Genomic DNA, 17,981 nt, shown 5'->3' on the forward strand with positions numbered 1-17,981 from the left:
GTGCTCCTTTCAGCTGTAATTGTCATGTGCCCTCTGATTCAGGTCTGGAAATCCAATCACACTGAAAAAAAGGGCACGTGAGGGAGGTCACCTTCACCCATTCTCCCTTCTGGCCTAATCATTCACATGGTAATGAGGTGAAGGATTGGGGAGCACTGGGCACCTGTGGTGACGTGAATAGCTTTTAAGCCTTAGGCAGCCCAGATATGCCAGGACAGCGTTCTCTCTGAAACAGAATAGTTTACGGCACATGGTTGCATTTCCTGAAAAAAAAGGGGAAATGATTTATCATTCCTGCCTCCATTTCTCCTGAGGGTCCCTCCTGCTAGTTATATCTGATCCAACCTGATATTCTCTCTTAGGGCTAGGAGATGCATGTCAGTAATGCAGGTCGCCGGGTAGCCAACCTTGAACATTTTCAGCCCATTTTGGAGCATCAATTGAAGGATTACACGTCAAAATAGGAGCCCTGGGCCTTACCGAGGTTTAACGTACCCTTTTTGATTTTCATTTTAGATCAAAAATTGCTAAAGAATGCACCTCTGAAAAGCAACCATTTTGTCACTGATTGTTGGCAGCTTGATACGGTATGATATCTGCCTGGACCAAACATACACTGAAAAGAAAATATCACAGATGAAGCAGTATCTGAGCTTCCGATGGAAGACTGGGATGTGGAGGAAAGACATAATGGAAAGGGAGTGTTCACATTTTCTGTTATGAACAGAGCTTCTCTCCAAATTTACTGCATCTTCTTTCTCTTACTGCTACAATTGCCTAGAGTCATTGGAAATTGGGCTGTATACTAATTTAAATAAGAACAAGAACCACAACAATTGAGAAATCTTCCAAGTACAATGACTCTTTTTGGCAAACGGTGGCACAAAAATATGGCCTAGATATACACAGAGAACAGTAGTAAATTAGCAGTTTGTTCCACAGCGCAAAACCTCCATTACATTTAACGCCACTCTGTTTCTTGCTTGTGTGAACTGGAGTGAAGAGAGTCTTGAAGAAACGACAAGTCTCAAAACTCTACTTGTATCAGAATTCGGCCTTTGGGAAGAAGAACCTTAATTAGCACTATTTATAGCATGTCTCTGATGAAACATGGAATTAGAACAGTCAAAGGCAGTGAAAATAGACTTACGTGGATTTCCTTCCAAAACAGTTTATCTCGGTCATAGAATCCTCCAAAGTCTTGGTACTGTCTAAGTAGCTCAATAGGGGGCTGTGAGCCATAACGATCCAGTTTCGGCATGTTTAGATCATCCACAAAAATGACAACTCTTTTTTTCCCTGGTGCTCCTAAAGAATACATAAGGTAAGAAACCATTGCTGGTAAGCCCTGCCACAGAATAAAGGTCTTTATACCAAATATTTAGTATTTTGGTGTATAGTAATTCGGCTAATTCTGATTCTTCAAATGTTCATTTACACATAGCAATGTTGCAAAATTCTAAAGCAAAGCTTTCCAAAGAAAGAAGCCCTACTGCAAATTCTGTGAAGCTCCATTTAGGCCCTTGAGCTTAAACAGATACTGTATTAAGACAGAAAGCGAGGTACGTTTCTCATAGTAAGCTTGAAAGAAATATGCCTGAAAAAGGATGGTGGGTAGATCGTGTGAAAGCACAAATCATCGTTTGAAGAGCCATATTTAAAAATAGACAGTCTCTTTCTCCCATGTACCACACACATCTATGCTTGCTGATAGAAGAGCAAACTGGTTATTGAAGACTGCCATTTGAAATCAGCATTTGTCTGGGCTCTGGCTTCTAATCTGTAGTGTTAAGAGAAGATGGACAGTTAGCTGTTTGACAAATGTCAGGCAACACAGTCCCCTTGGGAAATCAATAAAGTAGAAGCTGCTTGACCCAGAGGAATAAGCCTAATGCATGCAAAAAAAGGCAGGTTGACCAGCTTATTGGCAGGTGTTAAGAGTATTTGCCACCCAACAATACTAAGGAAGGGTGCTGATAAATCTACGCATAATAAATTTAAAAATATCATTACTTGTTGTGAAAGGGACTTGGCAAACAAAAGAAGGTAGACAGGATACTGCCCTAACATGAAAAAAAGGACACTCCCGTAGGAAGCAAACATTTGGACACAGCACTATTTTTTTCACCTTGTGAAAAAACAGGAAGGATGGATCTGTATTAAAGGCTGCCAGTTTACTTCTTCTATGGTCTGATTTAATCTCTAAATGAATTGAGAATTTTATTAATAAAATTGTGGCCAGGATTGAATGATTTCCATATTACTGTCATATCAAGAGGACAACTGTCAGGCTCAAAATCAAAAAGGACACGTGGCAATTCTTCCAAGCTGAGTTCTTTATTGTTCCACAGCTACAGACAAAAGTTTGCCAGACTAAGAACTCTACTATCTGCATCTACAATACACTCTGTGGGCTATTAGGGAGGTACTGTCTTCATCCTCTTTCTCTCACATACAGTATCAAGGCTAAGTTGCCTCTTACTCTTTTGGAATACACCTCCTGGGGGATCCATCTCCTCACTACATTCCATTGCATAAACTGCACACAGACAGAGAGGAAGTTCTTAGAGATATATATTTTACTAACATTTCAAAAAAACTTTTATTAAGAAAATACAAGAATATATAATTTGTAACTGTAAGGATATATAATGGTTTTTTTTAACAAAGGTAAAATGACTACCTTAGAGCAAATATCTACTGTATGTAAAAAAACTATGTGCAACAGAGTTTGAGCAATATTCTGCATTTTTGAATCAGAAAAAGTAAAGCTTTATCAGAGGCAGAAAGGGAACAGTTTGCAAAATCCAATTTGGACTAATGACCAGCGGTATTATATTCATGGGTGATATAATGGTTACTAAACAGTTGTCTATAGTTAAAACCTGCTGAGGCCTCTCTGAAGTGAGACAATTGCCAGAAAGGATGAAGGCATATGGCAATGTTTTAACATCCCTTCGGCAGGACGAGCAGTTGCAAAGAAAGCTTATCATATCCTTAATAAGGCTTCCTAAGTAGGAAAAATTGAAGAGATTGACTGGACAACAAGAGAAACTGAAGAGGTCACACTGAAGGGATGAGAACTGTCAGAAGGCATGCAAATCACAGGGGGAAACAAGCCAATCAGGTATGCTACTTTTGAATGCACACAATTTAATCATCAATAATGGCATTTAAAAGGCTATTTTCAACAAATGAGAAGTCTTCTTGCCTTATTGCACGTATTCTTCAATAAGCCCAAGCATCAAAGTCATGGCTATCAGAAGAATTCAGTTTGTCAAACAAGACTTTAACACCACAAAGCACTATATATTTGGCAGAGTGGGCTTGCTGACTAGTCACCTAAAGACCACATCTGAGAACTAATTGATCTTCCAGCGAACACTGAAATAAGGCATATAGTTTTCCTAAAGGGAAAAAAAAATGGTAATATGCCATTCAGGGCAGAATTGGTTGAGCTCCGGATGGCTCCTGACCTTCGCTCTTTCCGCCGTGATCTGAAAACTTACCTATTTGAACAAGCCGGCCTGGTCTAATGGGTTTGGGGTATTTTATTTAGTATTTTTAATTATTTATTGTAATGGGCTAGCTCTATTTAATCTTATTTTTAACTTTTGTATATTGTATTTTTATTGTATTTTTATTGCCCTGTACACCGCCCTGAGTCCTTCGGGAGAAGGGCAGTATAGAAATTAAAATAAATAAATAAATAAATAAATAAATAAATAAATAAATAAACAAACAAACAAACAAACAAACAAACAAACAAATAAATAATGTGAATTTCTGCTCCCCACCTCCCTGTCCATGCCACCTTTCCAATAATAACATAAAGCTGAAGGTGAAATAAAGAATACATAAAAATTACTTTTTAAGATTAAAATCACCGAGACATAATCAAATAACAAGAGCAAAAATGTTGAGAAAGAAGGCAATCATAAACATTAGTAATTTGTATTGGAGACTGGAGTATTCTACAGGGGTCTATACAATCATTTCTCAGAGTGGGAATTTAACCTGTGCAAGTGTTAGTGACACAAGATTGAGAGCTGCATCAGAAATGACAATTGTATTTATAATAGTTAATGTATTTACAAGAAATAGATTATAGGGCTAATCAAAGCCTGGCCTTTGGATAACTACATTGTAGCAGGAAAAGAGTGAGAGCATATTGTATGTGCAGAAGTCAAAATTGAAGCGATCTCAGATTAACTGTCTTTCAGATAAAGAGCAATAGAGTGATGAACAAAGAGGGTACAGAGAGTAAATCCTTAACTCTCCATTTACAAACTATTTTCTCCTTAGTTATTGAATTCAGCCCTCCAAGGCCTCCAGCAATTTGGGATCTTTTGTATCCACTTCATTTTTCTGATAGTCTTTTTACATTTCCACAAACCTTTCTAGGTTGCTTTGCTCTCTCCCCCTCAATCTTTTCATCCTTAGCTCCTCCTCAAAATGCATGCCTCTGCTTCAGTCTTCTCAGATGAAATCGTTCAGATATATAATATCTGATTTTGATTTTCACAGTCCCTAATTGTTGATCATGCCAGTGAGAGATTATATATGCATAATAGAAATACATGGAAGGCATCGTATTGGGGAAGGTTACTTTTGTGTGCGTGCACACTTTTGAATGAGTGTTGACTCCTGGTGACTGCCTGAACAAGTCCCTACAGTTTTCTTGACAAGATTTCAGAAGTGAGTTGCCATTGCTTTCTTCCTTAGGCTGACAGAGAGAGAGAGTGATTTCCCCAAGACCATTCAATTGTCTTTATGCCTAAGGCAGAATTCCCTGTTTCTAGCCCGATGCCTTACACCAACTTTATACTGTATATTCCATGCTGTAATAACACATACTGTGTAACTTAGATATTTTTACAGTATAATGTATGAGCAATAGCAATAACACTTAGACCTATATACTGCTTCATAGTGAGGTATTAAATCACAGTTATAAGAGATCTGGCTGACATTAAAAGATAATCACAGTGCATACAATGGCACATACTAAGCTAGGATGCTTCTGTTAAGCAGTGATGAAATTGGTACATTTTCTAGAATCCAAACAGGTACTGTGATTTTGCACTAAGATGAAAAATGCTAATGTACCATTTTCAGAACAACTGTGGGATTATTTATTTATTTACTTATTTTTTAATTTTTTTACAGTTCTGATCTCCCCCAGAGAGGGACTCTGGGCAGTGTATAACAATTAGTTGATTATTAAATTAATCAGTTAATTTAAATCTGAAACAGAAGTTGTCAAATGTTCTGTATCCACGCTTGGGTAGAAGTAGCGGTAATAGATTTCTTTTCTCTACTGGATATAATGGTATTTATCTTATATTTTCTGGTGAAGGTTGGAGTGAACTATGACCAAGTCCCACCAGTAAGTTTAAAGCTAAAATCAGACATGTCAGAGCACACTGACAGTAAGGAGGCAGACAGACATAAATAATATGTAAAATAACTAGTCTACTGTAACTGATGCAGTAAATCATCTTTATGTTCTCTTCCAGCGATATGTTGTTAAAAGTAGAGATCAAAAGAAAGCCTTTGAAATTTTGATTGGCTGAAGGCAACAGAAGATGAGAGATAGCCCATGATCATCAGAGTTGAATTTTTTTTACCTTAACTGTCTTTAGTAGTATAGTAGTATAGTTATTTGCATCTAAGGCAGCTTCTCCAACCTGGAGATCATCAGATCTTTTGGCACTGCAAATCCCAAACTCCCAGCAGCGAATATAGGGTTCAGATTTATTTAGAAAAGCTCAGATTTATTTAGAAACGCTGCTGTAGGGAGTTAATCCCAGGGGTCCTGGCAAAGTAGATTAATCTTAAAAAGGAATTTTGTGAAGAAATGTAGTTTATTTTGCTGTTTCTGTTGGAGGCAAAGAGAGGCACGTAATTCTATCCTCTTTTCTTTAATAATAGATCAGTAAAACGAGAACAAAATATGGCCAAACCTTGTTTAGGTTAGAAAGCAAAATATTTTTTTTCTCCTGAACACGCCTATTGACAAGATTCATACAGAGCATGAAGAAAAGCCCCAACGTGGAGCAACACATCTGAATCTTGACAGACTAGATAGAACACAGGGCCCTATCTAACAAAATGAAATTCAACGGTGAGAAAAGTAAGAAAAACCAAATGCACAGGTATAGAACAGATGGTAGCTGGCTCAATGGTAATAACTGTGAGAGGGATCTCGGAGTCCCAGTGGACAATCGCTTAAATATGAGCCAGCACTGTGCTGCAGTTGCCAAGAAAGCCAACAGAGTCCGAGGCTGCATTAAAAAAGTAAAAAAGTCCAGATCACATGAAGTGTTAATACCACTTTATAATGCCCTGATAAGACCGCATTTGGAATATTGCAACCAGTTTTGGTTGCCATGATATAAAAAAGATACTGAGACTCTAAAAGGAGTGCAAAGAAGAACAAACAAAGATGATTAAGGGACTGAAGGCTAAAACATATGAAGAATGGTTGTGGGAATTGCATATGTCTAATTTAATGAAAAAGAATGACTAGGGGTGACATAGTTGTGTTCTGATATCTAAGGGGTTGCCACAAATAAGAGGGGGTCAACCTATTCTCCAAAACACCTGAAGGCTGGGCAAGAAAGCAATGGATGGAAACTAATCAAGGAAAGAACCAGCCTAGAACTCAGGAGAAATTTCCTGACAATTATAACAATTAATCAGTGGAACGACTTGCCTCCTGAAGTTGTGTATGCTCCAATACTGGAGATTTTTAAGAAGAAGAGATTGGACAACTATTTGTCTACAATGATATAGGGTTTCCTTCTTGAGCAGGTGTTGGACTAGAAGACCTCCAAGATCCCTTCCAACTGTTATTCTGTTATTTCTACAAAAAAACTTACTATTCATTAGAATCTGAGTTTTCAACATATTTTCAACATATTTGATAAACATCAGCAGTTGGGAATTCCTGGAGAGGCTGACTGAAAAACCCTCATTAAACTAAACTCAGGTTAACATAATAGAACATAATAACATGAATATATTAGATTTCTCAAATGCCCATAGTGCCCTCTTGTGTAAAAGTGTTGAAACATACAATTAATATTGCACCCTATATTCATATTTCAAGACAGTTTTCCTTTTGCTATTACTTTGAGGTACAACTATATTATTTCACATTCAAATCTGAAACAGGAAGAAGAATATTAATGAATTGTACCTGTAAGAAAGCTAATTTTCTTCAGTTCTGTCAGGTGATCAAGAGGTACAGATAAGCAAACCAAACAAAAAGCAAAAGTAAATAATCAACTACAAGAAAAAGAATGTATTTACTTATCTTTACCTAAAATATTTTTTCTTTTTTTTTCTAATTTTGATTCAATAATCTCTTGTGTCCTGGATGAAGAAGTCTGAGCAGAGAAATTTAAGTAAACAGGAACGTAGCCAGCTTCATCTTGTATTTTGTTAAGCAGTGATCTTGCAACTACAGACTTTGTAAAAGAAAAAGTAGATAAATAACAGGACATGTAGATACTGTAATTCCCTCCAATATTTACTATACTGCTACACATGGACCAGACTACAGAATCCTATGAGCAGTAATACATTTCCCAATCATATTTCTTCCATTTCTATGGGGCCAAAAAAATGTTTGCATGCAAGTTTTTTTTCTCTTTTCCCATTCCCACTAAATAAGGGACTCAACAGGTCTTTCAAAACATTTATAATGCATTTATTTATCTTCTTCCTTTTTAGCTGATCAGCCAATACTGAACTTTTATAACTTTTATAATGAAGTTATGGTTGTAATGGAAAATTAATTTTCCCAAATGCAGACATTATGACTCTTCCTGTAATCCTTCACAGTCTCTAGAGTTAACATCAAACCAGAGGCAACTTGGTGTTGCCTACATGCGGGTCCCTAGCTCCTGGCTGTTTTTGCCAAATTGACAAAAAAGAGTTTTGTGCCAATTTGCTGCAAGTTCCACTGCTTTGGGATGTTTGTGCAAAGTCATGGCACACATTCCAAGGCACTCTCTCTCTCTCTCTCTCTCTCTCTCTCTCTCTGTGTGTGTGTGTGTGTGTGTGTGTGTGTGTGTGTGTGTGTGTGATTTTTGTGGCAACAGACAGGCTAATTGAAGAGATGGGAAGAAAAGGGTTGAGTCAGATTGGGACTGTGGTGTGAAAGACCACCGTCTTGATTAGAACTGGGAACAGAGCATACATGGCACTCTTAATTGAAGAACGGTGATTCGGCCTAGAGTAGGGAAAAATGTTCAAGTCTTCTTGTCTACATATGATGCCTCATCTGGCTCACAGTCCTTGTGCTGTTATTTGTTAAATAAAAAATAATTACACAACACCCAAGTGTATGGTGAGAATCATAAGGTTGGGCCTTAGTAAAAAAAAATTGCCTTAATGAACAGTCTTTTAAATGTTTTTTAATAAACCCTTTTGAATCTGTTGTCTTGTTTCGTTTTCAAAACAAAATAATTTCACTATGTAATCAAATAATTCTTACTTTGCCAACTCCAGTAATTCCTGTGAATAGCACGGAATGTTTGACAGCTAGCAATTTTTCCATTAGAAAGCCATAGCGTACAGTGTCAGTGGTAGGAACAAGCATTTCAAAAAATGGTACTGTCCTTTTGTATTTAAAGGTTGGTATAATTCGCTCCCAAGGATCCAAGCGTTTTGTATCATAATCAATGTAAACACTCCACAAATCACCAGAAGTTGGGAGCTAGAAGGTGAAACAGCCATGTTAATATTCTACCAAGGACTAAGAGCAAAGAATATTTCTATTAATGCAGATATAGGAGTTTGAACCATAAATTGCTCAGATTCTTTCATCCATAAACTAGCAGAAATACATTCTCGGGTTTTTCCTCTACAGTAACGAAGGCAGAATTTTGTTCATTTATCCTCAGAATTTACCATTAAAAAAAATCTAAAGCAGGTATTACCCTATGCATTTTGAATCAGCAAATAATGAAGGAAAACTTTATTTATTTCACGTGTTTGCCAGTTATTGTAAATGAGCTTTACTTAAGTTTTGAACCAAGAATAAATCTTACAGAGTGTAAGAGCCAAGAGTGGTGTCTATGAGTCTTTCAGAAGATAGAAAATTATATCAATGATGCCATCAAGTGCTGTTTTTTTTAATTTACTGTGAAAGACCTGGAGGATAAATAGAGTAAAATCACCTTGTTTTCCTCTTCCACACCCACCCACCCACCCAGAAATCAGCAGCAAATGCTGACAGAGGGGGCAGGCAATGGGAAAGCTGCCTTTTTAACATCAGTGCCTGTCAGCAAACCTGAAAAAGAGCTGACATGCACAGATTGGGTGGAAGTGGGGGTGTTTTCATAAGATAAATGAGAGAACCACCCACTTCTCTCTCTGCAGCTTCATGGAACAACCTCTGCACCACGCCTGTTTAGCCTGTTTTTAAACTAAGGTTTAGTCTACTCAGCTTGTTGTTTTAAAAGTAGCTGATCTAGGATTCTGAGCCACAGGTATGCTTGGAAACCTCATTATGAGGAACAGCCCAGTTTGAAAGATTGGGAATCTCTTATTGCCTAAATTACTGTATAATAGAGAACTGGGTCCAGAAACCAAAGGGAAAGAGAGGTGCTTGCATTAGCCTAAAATAGCCAAGAAAGCGTCAAGTTGTTCATTTGCATACAAGTTGTCTGGCTCCAACACCTGTTCGATAATTGCTGAAATTTATTTATTTATTTATTTATTTGTTTTTATAAACCGCCCTTCTCCCGAGGGACTCGGGGCGGTGTACAGAGTAAGGTAGGTAAAATACAGATAGAACAATAAAAACAATAGTAAAAACCAACTGGGACCCCAATTAAAGCTATCAGGCCAGGCCGGACTGCTGGAACAGGAAGGTTTTTAAGTCGCGCCGGAAGGTGCGGAGGTCGGGGGCCATCCGGATTTCGGTTGGCAAGCAGTTCCAGAGGGCTGGCGCACCCACTGAGAATGCCCTCCCCCTGGGGGCCACCAGCCGACATTCCTTGAGCGGTGGCACCCTGAGGAGGCCCTCCCTGTGGGAGCGCACAGGACGGTGGGGTGCTGACATTGGCAGAAGGTGCTCCCGTAGGTAGTCCGGACCCATGCCATGTAGGGCTTTGTATGTCATTGTTAGCACCTTGAATTTCACACGGAAGGCAACCGGAAGCCAGTGCAGCGTACGGAGGAGAGGTGTGATATGGGAGTATCGGGAGGCTCCCAAGAGTGTCCGTGCCGCTGCACTTTGCACCAGTTGAAGCTTCCGAGTGGATCTCAAGGGCAGCCCCATGTAGAGAGTGTTACAGTAGTCTAGGCGAGAGGTCACAAGGGCATGGGTGACTGTACGTAAGGCATCCAGGTCCAGATAAGGCCGTAGTTGGCGAACTAGTCGAACCCGGGAGAAGGCCCCCTTGGTCACAGCTCCTATGTGATCTTCCAGGGAGAGCTGCGAGTCTAGGAGGACACCCAGGTTGCGGGCCCTATCAACAGGGGGTAGTAACTTGTCCCCGATGTTAAGGGATGGGACGTTCTGAATATTCTGGCTTGCCGGTACGTACAGCCATTCAGTCTTGTCCGGGTTCAGTTGAAGCCTGTTCCTCCCCATCCATTCCCGGACCGCTTTCAGGCAGCGGGACATCACGTCGAGGGCATCACTGATATTGTTTGGAGTTGAGATGAAAAGCTGGGTGTCATCAGCATACTGATGGTACCCTACTCCAAAGCTGCGAATGATCTCACCCAGCGGTTTCATGTAGATGTTGAACAGGAGAGGCCAGAGGACCGACCCCTGAGGGACTCCGCAAGCGAGAGGCCTCGGGGTCGACCTCTGTCCCCCTGCCAGCACCAACTGCAAGCGACCCTGGAGAAAGGAGGAGAACCAACGCAGAACCGTGCCTCCCACTCCCAGTCCCCTGAGGCGTCGCAGTAAGATACCATGGTCGATTGTATCGAAAGCCACCGAGAGGTCTAATAAGACTAGGACAGAGGAATGGCCCCTGTCCCGGGCTCTCCAGAGATCATTCATCAGAGCGACCAATGCCGTCTCCGTGCTGTAGCCCGGCCTGAAACCCGATTGGTACGGGTCTAGATAAACCGCTTCATCCAGGATCTGAGGAAGTTGGTGCGCCACCACGCTCTCAACAACCTTCGCAAGGAAGCAAAGATTGGAGACAGGACGAAAGTTATTCAAAGAGGATGGGTCCAAGGTGGGCTTCTTGAGGAGAGGTCTCACCACCGCCTCCTTCAAGGCGGTGGGGAAGTGACCCTCACTCAGAGAAGCAGAGATGACCGCTAGGAACCAGCCTCGTGTCCCCTCTCGAGCTGCATAGGCCAGCCAGGAAGGGCACGGGTCCAGTAAGCATGTGGAGGCGCTCAACCTTCTCATAATCCTGTCCACTTCCTTAGGAGTCACAGGATCAAATTCCTCCCAGATGACGTCGACAAGACTGTCCATGTCTTGTTCTTCCAGCTCAGCCCAGTTGGAGTCCAGGCCAGTTCGAATCCGAGCAATTTTATCCAGCAGATATTGACCGAATTCCTCGGCTCGACCCTGCAAGGGTTCCTCCCTCACCTCTTGGTTCAATAGGGAGCGAGTCACCCTGAACAAGGCAGCCGGGCGATTATCTGCGGACGCGATGAGGGTGGAAAAGTAGTTGGATTTTGCCACCCTTATCGCAGCGAGATAAGACCTGGTGAGGATTCTTAGTCGCAATTGGCCGGATTCGGATCGACTGGATCTCCAACGGCTCTCTAGGCCCCGTCTCCGACGCTTCATCTCCCGGAGCTCCGCAGTGAACCATGGGGCTCGCTGGGATCTGCGCCGGGTCAGAGGCCGCAAGGGTACAACTCGGTCCAGAGCCTCCGTGGCTGCCTTTTCCCAGGCTTCCACTAAGGCATCCGCCGAGCTGTGAGCAGGGAGTGCATGTGTGTCCCTAAGCGCTGCCTGGAACTTATCAGGGTCCATTAGGCGCCTAGGGCGGTACCATCTGACTGGCACCGTGCACCCACGGTGGGGGGTGGCAAAGGGGAAGTCTAGCCGCAGGAGGTGGTGATCGGTCCATGACAGGGGCGTAACAGTCGTGGCACCCCCACCGATATCATCACGCCACCGTCCAGACAAGAAAACCAAGTCTGGGGTGTGGCCTCTCTCATGAGTCGGTCCAGAAATTATTTGCGACAGGTCCATGGCCGCCATGGAAGCCATGAACTCCCGAGCCAGTTCTGACGATCCTCCCAGGGACGGTAGGTTAAAGTCGCCCAAGACCATGAGTTTTGGGAATTCAACCACCAACCCTGAGAGGACATCGAGTAGCTCGGGCAGGGCCGCTGCTGCACGATTAGGTGGTAGGTACGCCAGCAGCAGGCCCAACTGCGCCCCTGGGCCGTATCTCAGTAGGAGAGACTCACACCCGACCATCTGAGGGACGGTGGTCTCTCGCGGGCTAAGGGATTCCCTGATGATAACTGCCACTCCCCCGCCCCTCCCATGGGTCCGAGGCTGGTGCAGCACCTGGAAACCTGGCGGGCAGAGGTCAACCAGAGGGACACCACCCTCTGGGCCTAGCCAGGTTTCCGTGATGCAAGCCAGGTCCGCATGCTCGCTCTCCACTAGGTCACGAATGAGGTGAGCTTTGTTAGCTACGGACCTGGCATTCAGGTAGACCAGCCTTAGCATAGGAGGCTGCACACCTTCGCTCCCGGGTCCTCCGGGGGAGTACAGAGGGTCGGAGCGTCTCACCGCCTGTACAGAGCGGAGATGACACTCCCGGTGACGATACGGCCCTCTGTCTGTGCACCTTCTGCCGTTCCCCACCATCCTGGGAATGGGTTGTTTGTCAGTACGCCACTGGGTATTATCGGCGACTGGTCCTCGTTTTACACCGTCGCGAATGGTCGTAGGCCTGGCCTGCGTTATGGTGGCTGGAAGGCGTGCCTTTCCCGCGCAACCATAGTCTTCTCCCACCCCCCTCCCTAACCCCACAAAAAACTTAACTAAGAACTTAATCAGGGGCCTCTTGTTGGGCTTATGCTGGAGGCCCCTGACCCTGCCCGGCCATCTCTCAGAGGCCCAGTGGTCGGGCCCGTCATCGAGATTGGATGTAGTGCAGGCGGGTCGCACCCAGGAGAGGGGGGAACCCCTGAGGGCGTGCAGTACTGTGCTGGAGTATTGAAGGAGCATAGTCACAAGGGGTTCCGGGAAGGCAGTCCCCTGGATGGTGAATTTGCAGGAGGGTCGAGTCGGGTAGGTGGGTTTCTGGATCGTCACCCTGCCACTGCCACTTGGCCGGGCGAACCCCCAGAAGCAGGCCACTCCTCATCCTCTCACGATGGGTTGTGTCTCTGCTTCCGGAGGTGGTCCAGAACGTACTCTGGGTGAAGCATACCCCATAGAGCTCTCACCTCTATGGGGTTGCAGGTGTAAGGCCAAGCCACTCTGCCACCGTGGCTTGCACCCAGGCCCGTTATGTCCTGTGGGGAGAGAATGGGCAAGGATGGTTGAGAGTGGGCAGAAGGCAAGGTGGAGGGATTCATTAACTGGCGTCAGCTTTGGTGGTTCAGCCGCCCAAACAGTTTCCTCCCTGATCCTCTGGGCGTTGTTCCCGGCCGCAGCTCCATAGGCCCCCATTGGTTGGGGACCGTCCGGAGCGCGGCCTCCCAGAGGCATGGGAGTCCCTGGTGTCATGTCGCTGCTGTTGCCATCTCCGTTCAAGGTGTCTCGAAGAGGTGGCTCAGGGTGTGGGCCGTAGATGCCTCGCCGCCGCCGCTACCGCCGCTGTCAAAGGCCCCCGGGCAAAAACGGTCGACCGGGGCCCGGAGAGGCTGTCACCGCTGCCCTCGCCCCCGCCGCCACCGCTTCCGCCGTACAGGGCACAGAGGAGTCATTGGCACCCATTCGGCACGGCTGCAAACGGCTCAGAGTGCAGGCCGGAGACGCTACGCCGTGTCCATTTTTGCCGGCGTCGAAGGATCCTGGTGAGAGTGGTCGGCCGGGGCCTGGAGAGGCTTTCGCTGCTGCTGTGGCCCACGCCGCCGTCGCCTCCATGGCCCAGCGTCTCCTTTGGTGTGGATCCTTTGGAGGCACCGCCGCCCAGGAGCAGCCCAAGGTGGTCGAGGAAGAACAAGGCACCGGCCCCACTCAAGATGACTGCATCGGTTCAGGGGGCGGGCCGGAGACGCCACACCGCTGCTGCCAGCGCCTCTGTCAAGGCCCCTCGGAGGACGGTCGACCGGGGCCCAGAGAAGCCGCCTCACCGCCCGCGTCTTCGTTGCTGCCGCTACCGTCGTACAGCTGGTCTGCGGCGTCTCCTTGATCCCTCGGAGACGCCGCCGCTATCCGGGAGCAGATTAGGCAGCCGAGGCAGAACAGCAACACCGGCCCCGCTCAGGATGGTTGCAACGGCAGCAGCGGCTCAGGGGGCGGGCCGGAGATGCCACGCCACCAGCGCTACCGCCGCTGTCAAGGCCCCTGGGAGGCGATCAACTGGGCCTGGAGAAGCAGTCCCGGCCGCCGTCGTCTCCGCTGCCGCCTCTTCCACCGCCCAGCTGATCCGCGGCGCCTCCTCTGATCCTCGGAGACGCCGCCGCTGCCCGGGAGCGGGCCAGGGAGCCGAGGTAGAGCGGAGGCGTCGGCCTCACTTCAGCTGGCTGTACAGCCGCAGCGGCTCAGGGGGTGGGCCGAAGATGTCACCGCCACTGCCACCGCTGTTTCAAGCCCCCTGGGGAAGATGATCGGCTTTGGGCTTGGAGCGCTCTCACCGCCGCTGTTGTTGTCCTCGCTTTCGCTTTCGCCGCCTCCGCCTCACAGATGATCTGCGGCGTCTCCTTTGATCCTTCAGAGACGCCGCCGCCGCCCGGAGTAGATCAGGCGGCTGAGGCAGAGCAAGGATGTTGGCCCCATTTAATACGGCCGCCAACGGCCCAGGCGGTGGGGCGGAGATGTCCCAGCACCCCTACAGCTGATTCGGGGCGGCAGCGGACGGCACATTGCCCAACTCAGCTGCCCAACTTCTGACCCCACCCCAGGGGTTTGTTGACATCCCTGGGGGGCTCCTGGGGGGACGCCTTACCACTGGGGGTTACGGAGCTCTCCCCAGCACGTCCGCCATCTTTGGAGCCGGCAAAAAAAAAAAAAATGCACCAGCAATGGCATAATTGCTGCAGTTTGTTGTCTGTTTAAGGAAACCTTACTTCAGCCAAAACACCTCTTGAAAGTGCCATTCCAGGGGTGGTCCCCATCCTTCAAAGCAGAAGCAATTCAGGGTGAGCCGAGCTGATCCAGCCCTGAAACAGGTTAGAAAACTGGTCCAGAACATGTTAAACATTTCCAGTTCAGGGAACTTATTTCCAGAAACTGCTGGATCATCTCCAGTTCAAGATGAGGTTTAGCAAGATCTACAGAGAAAGATAACTTTCCCGAGTTCCAGAATGTTCTCTTCCCAAATATTTTCTCCCCAAATCTGTGAATTTTGCACATTCCTGCCCTAATATTCTTTTAAAGGGATGTTTGTTTGGGCGTATATCTGAATCCAGAAACATTTGTGAATATCTCTTTTTAGCGGTTGAAATAAAGGAAAAATCACTCTTGTTTTATTGCGACATGATAATGAAGAGCATTACCACAAAAGCCAAAGTATTATTCCCACAATATATTTCATACCTTGGCATCAGGATTATCTTCAAATTGCTGTCTTACAAATGTATCAAAGGCATCCCAATAGTTCTCCATTATATTTCCACCCACAGACCACAAATAACAGAAGACAAATGTCTGGCACACAAGAGAATTTAACCGGGATTGTTCCTGTTTAGATAGGAAAGGATGATTAGGGCTAGGTGACTACAAAGGTGATTTTGATAGAAAATAATGTAAGAAAAATATCCTTGAAGAATATGATTTTTGCAAATTGAAATTGATCTTCCCTGGGAAATGGCAGGCTACTTTAAGGAATATATATTCCACATATCTTGAGAAAGAAAAAATATTTGGTAGTGTAAAAACATATGTGCACATTATATTCATATTTTATAAGATTTAAGCATTATGCCATTACGAACAAATATATTAGAATTTTAATACATCAATTCTCAATTAACTAATATTCACAATATTCAGAACAAATATAATGCATTTGTACAATACACTCATCCTGAACAATTTGGAAAGCACGATCATGGAACTTTCGATATTTTATTCCCAAATGCTGCCGTTGGAGTTTTGAGTTTAGCCTGGACTAATATAGCTTCAAGCATCTGCAAATCTCCTCAGAGTTCTGGATGCTTCAAGGGGCAAACCTGGTGCTAATCTCCATAAGTAATAATTCAAAATGCAGGTAGTCTTCACTTCACTACCTCAACTGGGACCAGCAATATAGTTATGTGAAATATAATATGACAATGCCTGACTGACAATCTCCGTTCAGCTGCTAAAAGAATCACCCTAAATAGAAAAGCACAAAGTCATATGACAGAGGCTTGCGACTTCCTGCTGGCTTCCCCATTGGCTAGCCTTATCATGTCGGAAGGCAGCTGTGACGATCGCAAGGGTAATCATGTGACCATGGGGATGCTGTCATAAGTTCAAATGATCACCGAACAGGGCAGTTGTTAACAAAAGACTACTTGTACACCTAAATATTGGCCTGATTTTTCTCATTTTAAAGTGGTTAAGAAATAACATGGATGCTTTAAGCCAATGTAATAAATTTCACTCATTAACCCCCTCTTCCCCAAACCAATCCAACTTAATCATAATATTACCAGCTTGTGGCTCACATACAGAATAGAAACAGGAACTGTAGACCTGAGCTAAAGAAGTGTTGACTGCTTTCATTTCCATTCATTGATAACAGAAGACATACACTTAAACAACCCAATTTTAGATTTGTTTCTATAACACTGTAGTGTTATAAAACACTGTAATGAATCTTGAAAAAAGTGCACATTAAACTCACAACAAAAAGGTGTCAAAAAGGGTGGAATCAATAGTTACAAACTCATACTTAATCATAAACCATGGTGCATGTCTCATCTGAAGAGCTGACATGAGCATTCAATTAAAATGAGATGAATTGTTAAGGAAAAATAAGTTCTGAACATTCATCAGAATTAAACTATATATTCACAGGTTTCCAGCAAGTTTCTCCTAGAACAAAAATGTCAACGCATAATTGGAATCTCCTGCTTGGGATAGAGGTGGTCTTCATTTAATTACCATTCACTCATTGACTGTTCAAACTTACGTACATGCTGAACAAACAGTAATTATAACTGATCTTTGGAGTTTTGGCTGTTGCTGCGGGTCACTTGATCATAATCCGGGCACTTGAGATCAAGATTGCAGTTATGAAATTGCAATGAGCTATAACTACGTGATCACAATTTCCAATGTTCTCTGCCAACTTCCAATAAGCAAAGTCAACAGGGCAGGAAATTGGATGCTGTAGTCACGTGAGATCCTTGCTTAATGTCCCCTACAGTTCTCAAAAATGAACATATTGAAATGGGTCATATACTGTATATCTCTGCATTTTGTGTTTCATAGTACATTACCTATCATTATCATGAGCCCAAGTCATTCCAAGTGAATGCATTTTCATGAAGCTGAAGGATATATACATGTACCATCTACATATACATGCCTTCAAATTGTTACATTCAGAACGTATTTCTATAGCTAACTAGCTATAGTTCTAAGCAACAGGTTAATATCACTACTACAATAGGCTTTCTCTACATAGTGCTTCAGGCAAAAACACCACTGCTATATAGAGAATACTGCTATCATCACTCTGAGATGGTTTAGGAAAAAAACACTATTCTTCCTGAGCTTGGCTTCTATAGAACAAACCAGCATGGAAATATTGCTAGACGTATATTAAACAGATGGCTGTGTTACTCTGTATTTCTTTGAAATCAACACGTGAAGCTATTTTTCCATGTACTGTCGCTCTCAGAAATCATTTAGACAAGTCTGA

General features: G+C 44.1%; 1 protein-coding gene across 1 annotated transcript in view; it reads right to left on the minus strand.

Moving 5' to 3' along the window:
• The window catches only part of DNAH6 (dynein axonemal heavy chain 6), a gene marked incomplete at its 5' end in the record, with an annotated part of 184,661 nt that overhangs the window by 105,709 nt on the left and 60,971 nt on the right, over positions 1 to 17,981 (minus strand). Inside the window, 4 exons of the mRNA XM_081318905.1 lie at positions 1,151 to 1,308; positions 7,328 to 7,475; positions 8,507 to 8,728; positions 15,665 to 15,808. Of these exons, the coding sequence (XP_081175031.1) occupies positions 1,151 to 1,308; positions 7,328 to 7,475; positions 8,507 to 8,728; positions 15,665 to 15,808 (672 nt within the window). The remainder of the gene's footprint in view (positions 1 to 1,150; positions 1,309 to 7,327; positions 7,476 to 8,506; positions 8,729 to 15,664; positions 15,809 to 17,981) is intronic.

The sequence above is a fragment of the Vipera berus genome (genome assembly GCF_964194415.1).
Source record: "Vipera berus genome assembly, chromosome: 2".
NCBI lineage: Eukaryota > Metazoa > Chordata > Lepidosauria > Squamata > Viperidae > Vipera > Vipera berus.